At 48.4% G+C, this 16,488-nt stretch overlaps 1 protein-coding gene across 1 annotated transcript in view; it reads left to right on the forward strand.

The window, feature by feature from the left end:
- NSG1 (neuronal vesicle trafficking associated 1) overlaps positions 1-16,488 on the forward strand; it is an 86,388-nt gene that overhangs the window by 40,902 nt on the left and 28,998 nt on the right. The window contains exon 4 of the mRNA XM_040419108.1: positions 3,021-3,131. Coding sequence (XP_040275042.1) covers positions 3,021-3,131 — 111 coding nt within the window. The remainder of the gene's footprint in view (positions 1-3,020; positions 3,132-16,488) is intronic.

The following is a 16,488-nucleotide window of genomic DNA, read 5'->3' on the forward strand; positions in this document are numbered from 1 at the left end:
GTAAATACATTCATTTTATGGGCAGCACAAGTTTACATAATTATAATCAGCTCTTCCTATTAATGGCAATATGTAATGTCTCCCGCTGTTTACAGGCGAAATGAGAAATTATAATAGCCAGGAGAACAAATGTGTTCACTGTGCGGACTGGAACAAAGATGGGATTATAAGGCATCATTCACATGATGTGTATAGAGAAAATGTCCCAGGAAATGGCCTATAATACTGATGTGTCCATGGACTTCTATGGACCTCACTTTTGGCATACATCTGGTCTGCGTAAATTTTTTAAATACTTTTTTTTTTAAAGAGGTTTTCCAGGCTATGGCCTTTCTTCTATAGCTCTTGTTTGGCCAATAGTTATCTCTCCCAATCCCCCCATACACATGAATGCTCAGCTCAACTGAGTGTGCAATCTGTTCTACATCGGGAGAGATGAAAAGCCACAGCCACCTCTGATGGCGGCTTATATTTCCTGAGACTTAGGCCTCATGCACACGACCGTTGTTGTGTTCCGTTCCGCAAAATGGGGTTCCGTGATCCGTTTTTGTTTCCATGTGTCTTCCATTATTTTTGGAGGACCACCAGACAATAAAGGAAGGTAAAAAAAAGTCTAAGACAGGTTTGCCATGCAAATGATAGGAATAAAACGGACGCGCGGACGCGAATGACAATCTTATGTGCCTCCGCGTTTTTTAGCGGTCCCATTGACTTGAATGGGTCCACGAACCGTTTTCCGCAGACAAGAATAGGACAGGTTATATTTTTGACGGACTGGAACCACGGATCACGGACGTGGATGGCAAACGGTGCGCTATCCGCATTTTCAACGGCTCCATAGAAATTAATGGGTCCGCATCTGAACCGCTAAAATCGGCGGAACGGAAGCGGAGACAAACAACGGTTGTGTGCATGAGGCCTAAAAGGACTTGAGCTTGTTGAAATCCAACAGCTTGATCCTTCTTTCCAGGGAAAAGTCAGGGCACCCCGTTGCATATCTCAAAATCAGGGGCTTCGTCCGAGATTAATTTAAAGGGGTTCTCTGGGAATTAAGAAAATATAAATACTTAAATATTACTTTATTATAAATATATTCCCCAACACCTTTCATTAATTATAATGGCTCATATTGTCTGGAGAGCAATCATCAGGGGAAATAAAATGGCCGCCGTCCTATTAGTACACACAAAACCTGTCCTAATCACTCAGCAGGACAAGTTACTTCAGAACACTGAGGTAAAGAGCTGCCTCATCCTCCTCTGCTCGTCAAGGATTATGATTCAGCTGATTAGATCTTTAGCCTAATCTCTGTAGGAATGGAGCTCATGAGGAGACATGAAGTGTAGAGAGGAGGTGGGGGTGCAACACTTGTATGTAGTCTCCATTACCACAGCCCCACATTATCACAGTCTGTCCTGTCTGTACTTCATGTTTCCAAATGAACTCCATTCCTACAGAGATTCAGCTGAAGATCTTATCAGCTGTATTCAGGATCATAATTCATGACAAGTAGAGCAGAGATGAGGATGAGGCAGCTCTTTACCTCATTGTTGTGAAATATCTTGTCCTGCTGAGTGTTTAGGACAGGTTTTGTGTGCACTAATAGGACAGCGGCCATTTTATTTCTCCTGATAATTGCTCCATAGTGTAACAGCGGCTGCTATGCGCCGCTGTTCCCCTGCTTATCGCCGTGGTCCCGGGCGCCGTGTTCAGCGGTGATCTGCTGCCATTGTTTCCTTTCAGCCCTGGCCACAGCATGCTTGCTGCTTGTTTCCTGCAGCATTTCCTTAAGGGATGACACGCGTCACTTCCTGTGTTTTATGGGTTGGATCATGTGACCTAGCCAACCAATCCTAGCCCTCCTGCACATATATAAGTGGCTCGCCCCCTTCTCAGATGCCTCAGTGTCAAGGTCCTTGTGTCCTGCTAAGGTTCCTGATATCCGCTTGTGTGCCTGACTCGGACTTGTGTTCCTGGAACGCTGTTACCTGTTTGATCCCTGCCTGCTTGCCCTGCTTGACTCTCCTGTTGCTGACACTGAATGGCCTGACCTGTACCTGTCCTGCCCTGACCTATTGCTTGTCTGACTTCGCCTCCGCCTCATCATTCGGTCCTGCACTGTTGCTCCTGGTAAAGACTCAGCCTGTTGCCAACGCCTGTACCTCTGGTACCTTTCTCAGATACCTCCTGGTCCACCTGGACCAGCTGCCTCTTGTGCCTATCTTCCTCAAGAGTGTTCCCCTCGGGAAAGTCTATCCCCACCATCAGGGGTACTGTGAAGATCGAGGGGTTCACTTAGACAACACCCTTAGAGGAGGTAGGACACGTGGCACAGTGGGTTCACACCCGCTGGTTCGTGACACATTGACATAACAAGCCATTATAACTAATGAAAGGCGTTTGGGAGTATATTTATACTAAAGTAATTTTTAAGTATTTTTCATTTTCTTAATTCCCAGAGAACCCCTTTGATGTGTATGCTTACCTGTGTTGGAGTGCCCAAAGACTGTGCTTCTGTTGACTCCTCTAATCTCTTGTTGCAGGGCAGAATTATTATGTGGGCACTGCTGCAGGCCAGTCTTGTTATGGGCTTCTTCTCAAAATTCTGTCCTGGAGGCATTGTGCTGCCTGAAAATGTGCCAGTCTGCATATTTATGTTTTTCCTTCCCATATTTGAAGATGCTTAATAAGTAAGAAAGGAACGCTGCCTGCTGCCCAAGTTCAAAGACAAATCAAGGCAGCGGCATCAGTTCCTAAAAGCTGAAGCACAGGGTAGAACATTTTGGTTGAAAATCATGATGGCATCTTTTTGATGGTCTAGATGTTGAGAGGTTTAAACAGACCGGCTCAATCTATGAAGCCACTTGGAAAGAGGATGGTCCCATCTGTATTTTAATGGGTGGTGGGATCTGCATAGGGATGTGATCTCCACAGGTTCTGCAGTGTTAACAAGTGTTAAAAGCAGTAGAAAATGAACCCAAATAACAAATCTGCCTTGTTTTTTTTCTTTTTATTCACAGGTCACTGTCCTTGTCCTCTTTGCATTGGCGTTTCTGGCGTGCGTTGTATTCCTAGTTGTCTACAAGGTGTACAAGTATGATCATGCTTGTCCTGAGGGATTTGTGCTCAAGGTAAGATAAAAAAGCGCCTCTTAACAACAAGCAGAACTTCTGTGCAGAACAAGGGCAAAAAAATCTAAGAGAAGTGGAATCATAACTACCGCCTACCTCTTGTACACAACTGTAATAATTTTGTGGTCTGCAAATCACAGATCTGCAAAACATGGATGATAGCTGTGTGTATCCCACATTTTCCTCTTCCGCAGGTCCTGCTCTATGTTGCAAATGCCTATTCTTGTATGCAAAAACAGACAAGAATAGGAGATGTTCTATTTTTTTGCGTAGCTGCAGAACAGATACACGGTGTAGCTGCGGAACAGATACAGTGTGCTGTCCACCTCCTTTGCAGCCCCAATGAAATGAATGGGTCCGCATCCAATCTACAAAAAAATCTGATCAGATGCGGACAGATAATACAGTCGTGTAAATGGGGCCTTAGACAAATGTTCTAGAAGTTTTCTGTCTCATCAGGATTAGGCCTCATGCACACGGACGTTTTTTTTTGCGGTCCGCAAAACGGATTTCCGTTGTTCCGTGATCCGTGACCGTTTTTTCGTCCGTGGGTCTTTCTTGATTTTTGGAGGATCCACGGACATGAAAAAAAAGCCTGGCCGTGCGGAGCCAAACGGATACGTCCTGACTTACAATGCAAGTCAATGGGGACTATCCGTTTGACGTTGACACAATATGGTGCAATTGCAAACGTATCCGTCCCCCATTGACTTTCAATGTAAAGTCAGGAGTCCCTATTATACCATCGGATGGGAGTTTTCTCCAATCCGATGGTATATTTTAACTTGAAGCGTCCCTATCACTATGGGAACGCCTCTATGTTAGAATATACCATTGGATTTGAGTTAGATCGTGAAACTCAGATCCGATGGTATATTCTAACACAGAGGCGTTCCCATGGTGATGGGGACGCTTCAGGTTAGAATATACTAAAAGAACTGTGTACATGACTGCCTGTCACGGAACCATGAACCAGACGTACAACAAGAGATAAGAGAAAATAAAAAGGCTTTATTGAAAATAAAGCTGTAAAGCAAAAGTCCAAACGGATGGTGAAACCGAGCAGAGTCTTAGCGAAGCCAGAGGTCAGGAACCAGAAGAGTAGTCAGACGAAGCCAGGATCAGGAACCAGCAGGGTAGTCAGACGAAGCCAGGATCAGGAACCAGCAGGGTAGTCAGACGAAGCCAGGATCAGGAACCAGCAGGGTAGTCAGACGAAGCCAGGATCAGGAACCAGAAGCAGCAGCAGTCTTAGAAGCATGTGAACACAAGAGGACCAAGCAAGGAACTGAAGCCACAGACCTCCTATATATATGAGCTAGGCATCCAGCTCCTCCCAGTGGGAAGGAGGAGCCGCAGGGTGGAAGGCTACAAGAAACCCAGAAACCAAGATGGCCGCCAGCACATGTCAAACGAAGGAGAACAGCAAGAAGGTAAGACCATGACAGTACCTCCCCCTCAAGGGCCCCTCCTCCGCGGAGCACAAAACGGTTTCTGAGGGAAGCGTGCGTGGAAGGCTCGGAGCAAGGCAGGAGCATGGACATCTGCGGAGGGAACCCAGGAACGCTCCTCAGGACCATAACCACGCCAATGGACCAAAAACTGCAACCGACCGCGGACCAGGCGTGAGTCCAGGATATTGCTCACCTCATATTCCTCACGATTGCCCACTTGGACCGGACGAGGCCGAGGAACCGAGGAAGTGAAACGATTACACACCAGTGGCTTCAACAGGGAGACATGAAACACGTTGGAGATCCGCATGCCAGGAGGAAGCGCAAGGGCATAGGCTACCGGGTTTACCCTGCGAAGCACTCGGAAGGGACCAACAAAGCGAGGCGCCAGCTTGGGAGTGGGCACTCGAAGGTTGAGGTTGCGGGTGGACAACCATACACGGTCTCCGACCTGGTAGGAAGGAGCAGGCGCTCGTCTGCGATCAGCCTGGAGTCTCTGGCGCTGCGCAGAGACCTCAAGGGACTTCTGGATCTGTACCCAAGAAGCACGTAGGACGGAAAGGTGATCCTCCACAGCCGGAATATCCTGGGGAGAGAATACCTCCGGTAACACGGCAGGTTGGAACCCATAATTGGCCATGAAGGGAGACGTCCCAGAGGAAGAGTTCACCGCCGTGTTCCTGGCAAACTCAGCCCAAGGCAGGAGGTCAACCCAATTGTCTTGGTGATCGGAGACATAGCAACGAAGGAATTGCTCCAAGGCCTGATTGGATCGTTCTGCGGCCCCATTGGACTGAGGGTGGTAGGCCGAGGAGAAGGAGAGATGAATCCCCAACTGGGAGCAAAAGGCGCGCCAGAACCTGGACACAAACTGACTCCCCCGATCCGACACAATCTCCTTGGGCAAACCGTGCAACCGGAAGACCTCCCTGGCAAAAATCGTGGCCAACTCTTGTGCAGAGGGTAACTTCTTGAGAGGAACACAGTGGCACATTTTGGAAAACCGATCCACAATCATGAGAATGACCGTATGGCCTCGGGATGCAGGGAGGTCCACAATGAAATCCATCCCCAGGTGTGACCATGGGCGCTCCCCGGTGGCTATGGGTTGCAGAAGGCCCAACGGAAGGTGCCGAGGGGACTTACTCTGGGCACAAACGGAGCATGCCGCTACATATGCGGCGATGTCGGAACGTAGGGAAGGCCACCAGAACAGACGTGAAACAGCCCAGGACAGCTGATTCTTTCCAGGATGCCCCGCGGTCTTGGAGTTATGGTAGGTTCGCAACAACCGAGTGCGCAACTCCTCAGGCACAAAACATCTGCCGTTGGGTCTCCCAGAGGGAGCACCAGATTGAGCCGCCAAAATCTGCTCACCCAGGGGAGAGGTCAGGCTGGTGCGAATGGCGGCCAGGATCTGATTCGGAGGTATGACCGAAGTCGTAATCGACTCCTCCCTGGACAGCTCGGAGTACTGCCGTGATAAGGCATCCGCCCTGATGTTCTTGGAACCGGGTAGGTAGGAGACCACGTAATTAAAACGTGACAAGAACAGAGCCCATCTGGCCTGACGTGGTGTCAATCTCTTGGCCTCAGAAAGGTAGGTCAGATTCTTGTGGTCCGTCAGGATGAGAACCGGAACCACCGAACCCTCGAGCAAGTGCCTCCATTCTTTAAGGGCCTGCACGATGGCCAATAACTCCCTGTCACCAATCTGATAGTTGCACTCCGCGGAAGACAGTTTCCGGGAGTAAAACCCACAAGGAAGCAGAGGACCCTCTGGTGTTCTACGCTGAGACAGAAGGGCGCCTACTCCCGTCTCAGACGCGTCCACCTCGAGGACAAAGGCCACCCAGGGTTGGGATGCGACAGAATCGGAGCCGACACAAAGGCGGACTTTAGGGCCTCAAAAGCTCGGATGGCCTCGAGCGGCCAGACCTGGGAATTACTGCCCTTCCTGGTCAGATCCGTGAGAGGCTTGGCCAGCATGGAAAAGTCCCTGATGAACTTCCGATAATAATTGGCGAAGCCCAAAAAGCGCTGCAGGGAACGAAGACCACTGGGCTGGGGCCACTGTAAGACAGCCGAAACCTTCTCAGGATCCATGGAGAACCCCTCAGCGGAAATGATGTAACCTAAGAAGGTTACCTGGGATCGGTGAAATTCGCATTTCTCAAGCTTACCGAACAGCTTGTTCTCTCGTAACCGTTGCAACACTCGTCTGACATCCAGAATGTGGGCCTCCATGGATTCAGAATATACCAAGATGTCATCCAAATAGACCACCACACACTGCTGCAACAGGTCACGGAAAACATCGTTGATGAATTCCTGAAAGACTGCGGGCGCATTGCACAACCCAAAGGGCATAACCAAGGATTCATAATGACCAGTCCTGGTGTTAAACGCGGTCTTCCACTCATCGCCCGCCTTGATCCTTACCAGGTTATATGCCGCCCTCAGGTCGAGTTTGGTAAAGACCGTGGCCCCTTTAAGGCGATCGAACAGCTCGGAAATCAAGGGTATCGGGTAAGCGTTCTTGATCGTGATGCGATTGAGACCCCTGTAATCGATGCAAGGCCTCAACTCACCGCCCTTCTTTTTCACAAAGAAAAATCCAGCCCCTGCCGGGGACGAAGATTTGCGAATGTGTCCGCGTGAAAGCGCCTCCCTCACGTACTCCTCCATGGCCTCATTCTCCGCTACCGACAGTGGATAGACTTTGCCACGAGGAGGAACGGCACCAGATTGTAACTCTATGGTACAATCGTATGGGCGGTGCGGAGGTAGGGCAACCGCGCGCACCTTATCGAATACATCCCGGTACTCCTCGTATTCAGGAGGCAACAGAGAGTCCGAGGAAGTACACAGCAACTTGACAGACCCATGGATGCAACTAGCCCCACACTGCGGTGACCACGAGAGGATCTCGACCGATCTCCAATCGAAAGTCGGATTATGCTTCTGGAGCCAGGGGTACCCCAAGACCACCGAGTAGTGTGGAGACGAAATAACCTGGAGGCAGACCGACTCTCTGTGAACGGCCCCAATGGCTATCCCCACTGGAAGGGTCTCATGAGTCCCGTGTGGCGGCAGAAGGGGTCCGCCGTCTATCGCCTCAAGAGCCAGTGGGGAACCTCGAGCCTGCAGAGGAATGGAATTGGCGGCAGCGATCACACTATCAATGAACAAACCACCAGCACCAGAGTCCACCAACGCCTGGGTCGTCACCGAGCCCCCGACCCAGGAGAGGACAACAGTGATCAGTGGTTTGTCAACACGGGAAACCGGGGACGAGGAGACTCCACCCAAGATCTGCCCCCGACAGGATCTCAGGTACGAGCGTTTTCCCGGACGGTTCGGACATGCCAACCGAAAATGCCCACCGAGACCACAGTACATGCATCGGCCCTCGCGTCTCCGGAGTGCCCTCTCCCCCTCGGACAGGCGAGCAAACCCCAGCTGCATGGGTTCACCCCCAGACAAGTCATCCCCAGGAGGCGTGGGAGGAGAGGGAGGCACGGGTGGGACAGCAAACGTAGGCACCAATCTGTTAGAAGACCTCCGCAGGTTCTCCTTAAAGGAAGGTCTCTCCCTGAGTCTGGTGTCAATCAAAATCAGGAAAGAAATAAGAGACTCGAGCTCAACTGGTAGGTCCTTAGCTGCAACCTCATCCTTCAAGGCATCCGAGAGACCATGAGAGAAAGCAGCAACCAGAGCCTCATTATTCCAGCCCACCTCTGCTGCCAGGGTACGAAACTCAATGGCGTATTCAGCTACGGATCGTGAACCCTGTCTGATGGACATAAGGAGCTTCGCAGCAGAGGCAGCACGAGCCGGCACATCGAATACCTTCCGAAGAGAAGCAACAAAACCGGAAAACTCGGCAACCACCGGATTGTTGTTCTCCCATAAAGGGCTGGCCCAGGCCAAGGCCTTGTCCGAGAGCAGCGAGATCAAGAAGCCCACCTTTGATCTCTCAGTGGGAAAGGCATGTGGCAGCAACTCAAAATAAATGCCCACCTGGTTAAGGAAACCTCGGCACTGAGTTGGCTCTCCCCCAAAGCGCTGTGGAAGAGGGGCAGAACCGGTCATACCCCGAAACACCGCAGGCGCAACAACAGGTGTCGGGGTAGACTCTGGCGCAACAACCGGAGCGGCAGTAGGAGCGAGCCCAGGAGCGACAACCGACCCATCGGCAACGGGAGCGAAATGAGCCGTGCGTTCAAGCAGCGTTTGCAACGCCACAGCGAACCGACCCAACAGGTGATCCTGCTGATCAAGTCTGGCAACCAGCGTGGGTAGCGAGGATGGCCCTGTACCGTCAGAATTCATGGCTTGGTCCTAATGTCACGGAACCATGAACCAGACGTACAACAAGAGATAAGAGAAAATAAAAAGGCTTTATTGAAAATAAAGCTGTAAAGCAAAAGTCCAAACGGATGGTGAAACCGAGCAGAGTCTTAGCGAAGCCAGAGGTCAGGAACCAGAAGGGTAGTCAGACGAAGCCAGGATCAGGAACCAGCAGGGTAGTCAGACGAAGCCAGGATCAGGAACCAGCAGGGTAGTCAGACGAAGCCAGGATCAGGAACCAGCAGGGTAGTCAGACGAAGCCAGGATCAGGAACCAGAAGCAGCAGCAGTCTTAGAAGCATGTGAACACAAGAGGACCAAGCAAGGAACTGAAGCCACAGACCTCCTATATATATGAGCTAGGCATCCAGCTCCTCCCAGTGGGAAGGAGGAGCCGCAGGGTGGAAGGCTACAAGAAACCCAGAAACCAAGATGGCCGCCAGCACATGTCAAACGAAGGAGAACAGCAAGAAGGTAAGACCATGACACTGCCCCCTGCTGCCTCCCTCCCTTGTATTTAACACATTGGTGGCCAGTGCGGCCGGCCCCCCCTCCCTCCCTTGTATTTAACACATTGGTGGCCAGTGCGGCCGCCCCCCCCTCCCTCCCTTGTATTTAACACATTGGTGGCCAGTGCGGCCGGCCCCCCCTCCCTCCCTCCCTTGTATTTAACACATGGGTGGCCAGTGCGGCTGGCCCCCCCTCCCTCCCTCCCCCCTAATTAAAATGACCAACCCCCCATCATTGGTGGCAGCGGAGAGTTCCGATCGGAGTCCCAGTTTAATCGCTAGGACTCCGATCGGTAACCATGGCAACCAGGACGCTACTGCAGTCCTGGCTGCCATGGTTACTTAGCAATTTTAGAAGCATTATACTTACCTGCGATGTCTGTGACCGGCCGGGCGCTGCTCCTACTGGTAAGTGAAAGGTCTGTGCTATAAGCAATGCAAGTGAAAGGTCTGTGCTATAAGCAATGCGGCGCACAGACCTTTCACTTACCAGTAGGAGGAGCGCCCGGCCAGTCACAGACATCGCAGGTAAGTATAATGCTTCTAAAATTGCTAAGTAACCATGGCAGCCAGGACTGCAGTAGCGACTTGGCTGCCATGGTAACCGATCGGAGCCCCAGCGATTAAACTGGGACTCCGATCGGAACTCTCCGCTGCCACCAACGATGGGAGGTCGGTCATTTTAATTAGAGGGGGGGGGGAGGGGGGCCGGCCGCACTGGATACCAATGTGTTAAATACAAGGGAGGGAGGGGGGGCCGGCCATACTGGCCACCAATATGTTAAATACAGAGGGGGAGGGAAGGGGGGGGGGGGTTTGCCCCCTGCTGCCTGGCAGCACCTGCCAGGCAGCAGGGGGCAGTCATGTACACAGTTCTTTTAGTATATTCTAACCTGAAGCGTCCCCATCACCATGGGAACGCCTCTGTGTTAGAATATACTGTCGGATCTGAGTTTTCACGAAGTGAAAAATCAGATCTAAAAAGCTTTTATGCAGACGGATCAGCGGATCCGTCTGTGTGAAAGTAGCCTACGGACAAGGATGACGGACGCGGATGGCAATCTTGTGTGCATCCGTGTTTTTTCGCGGACCCATTGACTTGAATGGGTCCGTGAACCGTTGTCCGTCAAAAAAATAGGACAGGTCATATTTTTTTGACAGACAGGAAACACGGATGTGGCTGCAAAACGGTGCATTTTCCGATTTTTCCATGGGTCCGCGAAAAAAAAAACGAAAACGGAACAACGGCCGCGGATGCACACAACGGTCGTGTGCATGAGGCCTTACTCGCATTTTATCTAGGTGGACGTTATCATTAGGCAATATAGGCTTCTGGCTAAGGAAAATGGGCAAGTACCCAATGGGTGGACATATATGAAAACTGTAGGGACCTCAGCTAATGAGTTTCATAGTTCATTATTATTGTGAAATGCAATATTTTAAAGATATTGTCTCATCTATGAGGTATTTGTGAAGGACACATTAAAGAGGTGCTTTATGACAAGTGCTTAAAGGACAGGGGCCCATATAGTGTTCTGAGATAATAGTGGCCCCCCTGCTGTTTGTGTCTATCACTGCAATATTCAATACTCTGTCGTATTTATTGTGGAGAATAGTGATTCCTAAATTATATTACCACTTATCAAAGCAGTCTAGACCTTTTTGTAACAACAAACCTCTTTTTTGTGATACTGGTCCCCATAATGTAAAGTAGATCTTGTTAGTTTGGTTGCAAGCACCATTCCCAGTGATTGTTATGCATTTCAGGAAGATTTATCGTCTCTACAGCCAAACCCACAAAGTGTCTATTTGGCCCTGGCACCATAGTGTAAAATTTCTTCTCAGGGTTGGCTAGAGCTGACATAGGACGATATTACTGTGTAGACCATGTGATTTAATTTTGCTCTTTCTTTGACACCCCATCCAAGCATATGATGACCATCCACTCGGAATGAAGCTCGCTCTTTGACATCAGTATCAAATGACAGAGTAGCCTGCTATCACTCTGCTTTCCCTATGACATCATTATCCAAGTGCAGACAAACCTGCTGCATTGTGACATCAGCATTCATTCTGACCATCCTGCTACACAACCTTATCCAATCACAGACTGCCATACTGGCCATACACAATAAGATATCTCAATGAAAAATGTATCGGTGAGATATCTATTGATCCCTGATATACCCTATTTTGGTGACCTTCTCCGCTTTCCATGACAAAATTGTAGGATCAAATAATTAAAAGAAGATTTCCTAACACGTAGTAAATGTGTGACCTCTGGAAGTGTTTTATAAGTGGCCATACGCTGTGTGGTTATCTGTCCTGTCATTGTATTGGGTAGTAACATCACAAAATATATGGCTTTACTGTGATCCTTCAAGTTTTAATAACCTCCGTTGACATTATTATAAAGAAGCACTCCCGTAATTTTTTTCTCTGGCCACTTACAGAGGTACATGATGTAAATTGTAAGGTAACTTTCTTACTTGTGACTGTACTTGTGAGTTATCCCCTCCCTTCTGGTTGTCAGCAGTTTCAACTGACCCAGCATCTTATGTGTGGACAGGAAGTCAATTTCTCTGTTCAGTCCTATGAGAGTCACATCGAGGCTCCCATAGGAATGAAAAGAGAAGCTGACTTCCTGTCCACACATAAGATGCTGGGTCAGCTGGAGAGTCAGAGTGGGTCACATGACACAGCTGAGGACCAGAAGGGAGGTTATAACTCACAAATACAGTCACCAGTAAGATGATCACTACAATTTACATCATGTACCTTTCTAATGGGCCAGCAAAATAAAAATAAAAATTGTGAGAGTGCGTCTTTAAATTTACAACGGTCTTTTTCTGGTCTTTCAACTTAATTTAAAACCATGTGTACTTACAGTGTCATAGACACTGATGACCATGCTGTGATTTCCTTTATCTGCCCCGTGACCTCACTAGCTAATCAGAAATCTACCTGCTAAATACGCTGTGTGACTTAAAGGGGTTGTCCGGGTTCAGAGCTGAACCCGGACATCCCTCCATTTTCACCCCGACAGCCCCCCTGACATGAGCATCGGAGCAGTTCATGCTCCGATGCTCTCCTTTGCCCTGCGCTAAATTGCGCAGGGCAAAGGCATTTTTTGGAGATCCGGTGACGTACCGGGCTCTCCATGGGGCTGACAGGAACCCTGGTGACGTCACCGGCACTGATGGGCGGGATTTAGCTCTGCCCTAGCTAGTAAAATAGCTAGGGCAGAGCTAAAGCCCGCCCCTTTAGAGCCGGTGACGTCACCGAACACACTGCCGTGTGTTATTGAAAACAAAAAAGCCTGTGCCCTGCGCGATTTAGCGCAGGGCACAGGAGCGCATCGGAGCATGAGATGCTCTGATGCTAGCCTCAGGGGGGCTGTCTGGGTGAAAATAAGGGTATGTCCGGGTTCAGCTCTGAACCCGGACAACCCCTTTAACTGTTCTCAACTAGGATATCACCAACCAATGACAATCTACGTAGCCTAATGCACGGAGCTTATGACCTCACTGCGAGACATCACCAACTGATCAGAAACTAACCTGCTCCACAGGCATCAGCAACCAATGCCATCTAAGGTTGACCATACACTTCTGATAGCTGTTGGCCAAACATTTGCTCTGGCAACAGCTCTCCCTCTATGAAAGGTTGCTTCTTTTTTTTTCTGGATTTCTAAAAGACCATTTGAGGGTCCTGCAAAACCCACAGCAGACTGCCACCTCCTGATTTGGTTGCACATCATCCATCCAAACATCTCACTGTAATTCAAAGGCTGCATTCAGAGAGTGTCCTACGTTCACCAAACAGAGGCCGAAAGATTGTCCTTTTGGACTCCGTTGGGCAGTTTTCTTTTTCTTTTTGTCGTATGCAATAGTGCAGTCTGCTAGGTTATACCATACAGATGCATCCTCTAAACATGGGATGAGAGCCAATGAGTGATCTACAGTATGCCACTGTGTGGCTATAAAGTGAGGGACGTCCATTGGACCCATCCATACCTCCGACGAATGCTGGAAACTCAATCTTAGCTTTTTATTTTCCTACACATTCTTGAGTTCTTCAATTTTGATACAACAAAGACATAAAATAATTTGCAGTGTCGGTAAAGGGTTGTTAAACTGTGGGTGAAGGACGCTATCTAGCATTGGCAGCCCTCGAGAGAGTAAAACATTTCTAAGCCCCCTCCATATAATAAACGTGAAGGTGAATGTAGGAGAGCGGATTATGAGTCAGATCCTGTATATTTAATACAAGATTTCAGTAGTGATCTTTCCATTGTTATCCAGTCTATCAGCCGGAATATTAGCCTGCAGTCACAGATAAATCTTTTAAAGGGCTCATTGATAATAATGTTGGCCTCTAGCACCAGGGACCGAAGTGTGATGTAACCTTGATGCATCAGCCATCAGTGAAGGGAGATGGCATATTATTGACATTTGTGGATGGGGTATTCCAGGGATAATTGCACTCTTAAAGGGAACTTGTCATCAGGTTTTGGGGTATTAAACAGACTAGATGGGATCATTGAATGGTTTAACAGCATTGCTACCATGCTCCGTTACCTTCCTTTGATTTCCATTTGTTCATAAAAATAAGTTTGATGTATGGACAGGCGATACCTGGAGTCATGTGGGCGGTGCAGAAACTTTATGGAGTCATGGAGTCACCTCTGTAAACACACCACACATGTGATGCCTGGAGTCCTGTGGGTGGTGCAGAAACCTTACAGTCATGGAGTCACCTCTGTAAACACACCACACATGTGATGCCTGTAGTCATGGAGCCACCTCTGTAAGCACACCACACGTGTGATGCCTGGAGTCATGGAGTCACCTCTGTAAACACACCACACATGTAATACCTAGAGTCATGGAGTCACCTCTGTAAGCACACCACACACGTGATGCCTGGAGTCATGTGGGTGGTTCAGAAACCTTACAGAGTCATGGAGTCACCTCTGTAAGCACACCACACATGTGATGCCTGGAGTCATGTGGGCGGTGCAGAAACCTTACAGAGTTAGTTCTGTAAGCACACTTAGGGCTGTTTCACACAAATGAGTCCATTGAGGGAACAGCATGCAGGAGCGCACAGCATTATAATGATTTATAAATCATGATAATGCCCTGCATGTGATTCCCACAATGGACTCACACGTGTGAAACAGCCCTTACTCCTCGCTGATTGACATGCCCCTCGCTGAGGATTGTCAATCAGCAAGAAGTGGGTATGCTTACAGAGCTGACTCCATGAGGTTTCTGTTCCACCAACATGACTCCTATGATAACATTCAACATGTTTAATACCCCAAAACCTGATGACAGGCTCCCTCTAAGGCATCTGTAAGATGCCATACTTTTTACAACATGAAGGGGACTACTGTGGTGGTCACAGTATAATTTATCATACCAGAGGCTTGAAGTTGAGGTCTCGCGTGGGACAGTACTTTATGGAGTATTCTGTTTACAGGATGCTTTCTTTCAGCATAGATATACTGTATCTCAATGTCAAATACCGTATTTTGTAACTGTAAATACTTATGACAGTCCCCCACTCTGAAAATAAGTGTCTTTCCCTCTGGAGGAGCCAAAACATCCATGAATTACATGGGCAGTCCATAAATTGGAAAGCTGTAATGCTTCATTTCTCCTGTGGTGGCACTGCAGGGAAATTAAACACTTGCTACTTGGTTCCAGCACAGATTATAGCCGATCGATGGTCCATTATGTGATTAGCTTTTCATTGATGAACCCTTCTGACCAAAAAAAGCATCGTTCAAGGCAGACAACCCCTATAATATGATCGGGGAGGGATAGATGTTCCTGTAAGGGCAGTCATACACTTTGAATTTCAGTTTTGTATTTTCAGAATGTATAAACTGTAGCGTCTTACAATTTGCATTGCACTGAAAATGAAATATATAGAACACTCATATGCAGTGCTACTCATAGACAGACACTGGAAGATATACAATTTCCTTCACTTTTATCTATTCCACTTTTGAATAGTTCAATGTGTTTTGGTCATTTGGGGAATCACTGGAAGTCATATGCCCCATCCCTCAAAATATAGGTTAGGCACCCAGCCAAATGCCCTTGAGCACACATCTGTGCCAGCCGCAGTGCTTTCAAACCGGTGATAGCCCAAGTGGCCTGCTTAAGTGTCAGCAAAAGTGCCCGTTTATTTACCTAGGATGGCCGTGACACCATGACTGATATAGTGATGGCATGCATGCGTGTATGTATATCTACTGTCCAGGCAGTAGGGCGGCAGCAGGATTGCCAGTCCCTGCTGCCATAACTGAGCCACCAATGAACCAAGCCCACTCGTCAGGGAAGTCTTCCCTGGTTTCCGTAGACATTCTGGGAGAGTAGGCAAGTGTGACTGTGTGAGGAGGAATGATCAGCTATAAAAACAAGAATATTTCCATTCTGTGACCACAAGCAGAGATCTTATAAATAGTAATAAAATTAAACATAAAATTAAGAAATTGAAGATTTTTTTTATTTTATGTACCTTCAACTGGAAAACTCTTTTAAAGGGGTTGTCAAGGATTAGAAAAACATGGCTGCTTTCTTCCAGAAACGGCTCCATGGGTTGTGTCTGGTACTGCAGCTCAGCTCTATATGAATGAGCTGCAGTACTACATACAACCTGTGGACAGCTGTGGCGCTGTTTTTGGAAGAAAGCAACCATGATTTTCTGGGAGGAGAATGAGCAGATGAAGTCATAGAGGTCGGCAGAATGCAGAGCTTCACCTGTGACAGGCATTGAGGGGCCGCCAATGTCATTATTGTGTCAGTCTCATCTTTGAAATGGTTGGCAGTATCCTAAGCTGTGATGGGGTTAGTGGGTGAGGAGCTTTCTCACTGAAGTTCTATCGATCTCCCGCGTGTTTTAATGCACTCAGTAATTACACTTTCTTGGCTCCGCATCCCGGGCTGCGTGCACTTAACATTAGAAAACATTGATGTAGCTCGGTAGTTGTTGACCTGTAAAGCTTTGTCTGAAAGTGTATTCTTCA

Source organism: Bufo bufo, chromosome 2 (genome assembly GCF_905171765.1).
Source record: "Bufo bufo chromosome 2, aBufBuf1.1, whole genome shotgun sequence".
NCBI lineage: Eukaryota > Metazoa > Chordata > Amphibia > Anura > Bufonidae > Bufo > Bufo bufo.